The sequence below is a fragment of the Hakea prostrata genome, chromosome 4 (assembly GCF_041222555.1).
Source record: "Hakea prostrata isolate BN-2017 chromosome 4, UWA_Hpros_2, whole genome shotgun sequence".
In the NCBI taxonomy this organism is placed as follows: Eukaryota; Viridiplantae; Streptophyta; class Magnoliopsida; order Proteales; family Proteaceae; genus Hakea; species Hakea prostrata.
In genome coordinates, this window is record NC_142603.1 from 40,052,911 (window position 1) to 40,056,497 (window position 3,587).

Sequence of the window (3,587 nt, forward strand, 5' to 3'; positions counted from 1 at the left end):
TCTAATTAAAAGGGTGCTATCAATTGCATGTGGAACATGTTTAACTTAGTGCCATTCTATAGATATTTTTTTATCTTTATTATTTGAAATCCATGAGCTTTTCATAAAAAGGTAACTAGTGCTACTTCCTCTAAAAACACTTGTCAATGGGCATCAATGGACCAGATCAACTGGGGACAATGGGACAGATCTGGACCCTCTATGAGGTGTGTCGTACAGGGTCTCCACCACATGGGATTGTTGGGATCCATCTGTCTCAGGTTCCTAAAAGTATTAAAGTTTATCATCCAACAAAACAAGAAGAAAAAAAAATCATGGAATTTATGAAAACGACTTGGCATCAAGTACAATAGATGGCGGTTATGTAATACTCCTTCCTATTATAGATTCAATACAAGCGTCTGTAACACATTAGGGTCTTATTTCCATGGTAGAGGAACGAAGAAGGTATCCTATAGAAAATACACTTTCTTTAAAGGTCCATTTACAAAGGTATGGGTTCAAACAACAATGAGTTGGCTTGACTCTTGTTGTTTTCATCAAAAGTGCCATGGCCGTCTCCATATTGGTATATACATTGTGACACTCGAGCAAAATTTGTAACCACCCTGATAAATTGATGAGACAAACCGAGAGAATCATTATTATTGAATATATCACCATTCATCTTATGCCATGTCTTATCAATCATATGGCATATATGCTCACGAGCCTTGTCTTCAGATGCACCAGTTTCATACATGTATGATTGTATTGACTTCAGTGTATCACCTCTTTCTAACTCGGCCTGCAAATTGTACAAGTTATTTCATATTCAAGGAAAAGCGTGATACCTGCTATTTGTGTGTGATGTATGGACGTTCCCCCATTAGAGTAGAATTCTACACAAAGTAGTGAATCGTAAGCTCACATACGTACCGCAGAAGTACCAAGATCATCAGCAAGTCGAACTATCATGGATGAGTTGCGCAATAAACTTGGATCTTGTGATAAGCAAGCTAAGGCCTCCTTTGGGATAGCGTGCGGCAATTCGAAAAAGGAATGAAATTGTACGACATTGCCTCCTGCTGAAATTACTGCATTGTTGAGGTACTCCTCCAGTGTTGTTTTATGTCCACTGTAATACCATTTTGCCTCTACTAGGTATGCTTTGCATAGATCTACCCACTGACACATTAACAATAATTAAATAGAAATTAGTGATTGTTAGGAAGGATTAAGCGCAACTACAAAAGGCTAATGAAATAGGTTGACATATATGCATATACCACTTGCTTGAGGAAAGGTAAGCTGTCAATTCCGTGTTCCTTGAGGTGAAAATAGGCCCTTTCATTAACAGTGTTGAAGAGAACAAAGAAGCATATCTTCATATGCTGTGGAAGTTTTTCCACTGCCTGAACATCCCATCTAGAAAAGAACACACTTTGAGTAAATTAATGAGGTAGCCAGGTAGCTTGCTATTAATGATCATTAGTATATATATGATAATCTATAAATAAATAATAAGATCATAAGGCAAATAACAGACCTCTCCACAGCATCAGTAAAGAGTTCAAGTTCCTCCAAGGTACCATAGACATCATAAACATCATCGACCAAAGTTATCGCTAAGCCGATCTTACACATATGTTTCCTAAAATTACTGAACTGAGGCTCAGGATTCATACCCAATGCCCATAAGTAACATGGGATCAGACTATCCCTTGAAAAACTCAACTGGTCTACAACGCCCAAGTTCTCCCACCACCTAAGAAGCACCAGTGAAAAGTGAAAGGATTAGAAGAGTTGTTTTTTTTATGTGTTAGTTTCGATCCTTGAGTGTGTATATATATATATTAAGAGTAGTGGTAGATATATATATATATACAGCATGTAATAATGGATAGCTAAGACATATATACCTGGATAAATCAGCTAGATTATCCTGATGCAATGCTTGGACAATGTTGAAATCCAAGTTAGCTAGTTGGAGTAAAGCAGGAATTGAGTTCTCTTTTTTCTCATAGAGATCCATATACCACCTGGCCTCTAACATTGTTATCCTCCAATGTAAAGGAAGCTCCAAGGCATGCTTCACTTGTTTTGCTAGGTTTGGTTCTATATCAGTATCCTTCATAATCTCCTTTAGGACTGTCATCGTGAAGTGCTTGGCCTCCACCAGCATGCTTTCATCTTCCATTGCAAGGTGGGAAGCTTCATACAAACTTAGCAGTCCTCCTGCATCTGCTACATATCTTGCCTTGAAATTATCCGACTCGTCTTTCAAGTGACCGAACATATCTATCAGAAGACAATAGTACATTATTCATGGTATAGGAAGATAAAAGAGAAGAGAAGAGAAGTTCATCAAGATGGGTTTGAATGCTAGGGTTTAAATACATACCTTGGTTCACCTCATACCCATGTTTTCTAAGGAGCCTAAATCGAAGAGCTGTAGCATGGAGACTAATTTCCATATCTTCCGTGGAAACTATGGTGTCGAGGGCCTTCTTGATATCCTGCTCAAACATGTACCCTAACCCTAGCCTCTCTATGTCATCAATCAACTCTAGCAGACCTAACTGGTCACCCTTGGCTCCAGCATCAAGCCTAAGTCTTACTTTTTCTTCCAGTTTCTTGGTTTCGCTCTTGTACGACTCTTCCTGTAGAGAAATTATGTTAGCCAATGATCGAAGTAGAGGAAAGCTAAAGTCAGGAAGAATAATTAAGGATTATTAATGTGATAATTAGTTACCTTGTAACCATTGTTCAAAGATTGCACAAAGTCGAAATCCCATATGCTACGCTGGTAATTTGCTGTTCGTCTTTGATCAGTGGTCGTCAGCTGGGAGGGATATGTATGAATGCTTGATGTTGTTGCAGCAAGGGATTTCATGCTTGATGTTGTTGCAGCAAAGGGATTTCATGCTTGATGGAATCATCCAATGATGGATGGATATAGGGTTTTTTGGGGAGATTGATCCTATGAGGGAGAAAGACAACAACTTTGGTAATGCGAGAAGCTATTCTGGAGGATGATTGATGGAAACTCCTCTACTTGCCATGCAGTGTCTCTCCCACTTTAATTCTATATATACTAGTAATTCCATCATGATAAATGCATGCTTGGATTATTTTTATGAAAATCCATTTACTTTAGAGCTCCAATGCATATTGTAATCGTGATGATTCTTTCTCATTATGTAATTTGATAATAATATTACAAGTAGTTATACTACTGTATAATCTACTAATTGGTGTAGATCTCATCTCATAATGATGATAGGTAGTTCTACTTAATTGATTACATTTTTTGTGGACAAGTATTAAGATAGGGGTGTAAAAGGATCAGATTCGGATTAGATAGGTCCGATTTGTTATATGCAAATTTAATTGTTAATGGATATGTCATGAAATTTCTTTTCCAACTGAGTAGAAGACCGAACAAAAGTTTTCTTCACAATTTAAGTTATTTGTATAAATGATTATGCTTTGTCACTAAGGTTTGTCACTAAGGTTAAAACAACGATGATGAATTTCAATTTAATTAATAAAATATTCTTCTGGACTAGATGTTTGTAGTATAGATGGTTTGGATTTTTTTATTT

At 37.0% G+C, this 3,587-nt stretch overlaps 1 protein-coding gene across 1 annotated transcript; it reads right to left on the reverse strand.

Annotated features, from left to right (window-relative positions):
• Nucleotides 1-484: 484 nt before the first annotated feature.
• Nucleotides 485-2,875, reverse strand: LOC149018868 (alpha-terpineol synthase, chloroplastic-like). Its single transcript, XM_089153998.1, has 7 exons — nucleotides 2,735-2,875; nucleotides 2,384-2,642; nucleotides 1,902-2,280; nucleotides 1,529-1,747; nucleotides 1,269-1,407; nucleotides 919-1,167; nucleotides 485-787 (listed from the first exon to the last, which is right to left on the reverse strand). The coding sequence occupies exons 1-7, from the start codon at nucleotides 2,873-2,875 to the stop codon at nucleotides 485-487; spliced, it is 1,689 nt and encodes a 562-aa protein (XP_089010124.1).
• Between the last annotated feature and the right edge of the window lie 712 nt (nucleotides 2,876-3,587).

What these genes read in the sequence shown, in the direction of transcription:
- LOC149018868 (XM_089153998.1), bottom strand. Translation starts at nt 2,875, where the DNA reads ATGAAATCCCTTGCTGCAACAACATCAAGCATTCATACATATCCCTCC. An exon ending in TGGGTATGAGGTGAACCAAG is followed by an intron (nt 2,281 to 2,383) that starts GTATGTATTTAA and finishes GTCTTCTGATAG; the next exon opens with ATATGTTCGGTCACTTGAAA. An exon ending in TTTACTGATGCTGTGGAGAG is followed by an intron (nt 1,408 to 1,528) that starts GTCTGTTATTTG and finishes GTTCTTTTCTAG; the next exon opens with ATGGGATGTTCAGGCAGTGG.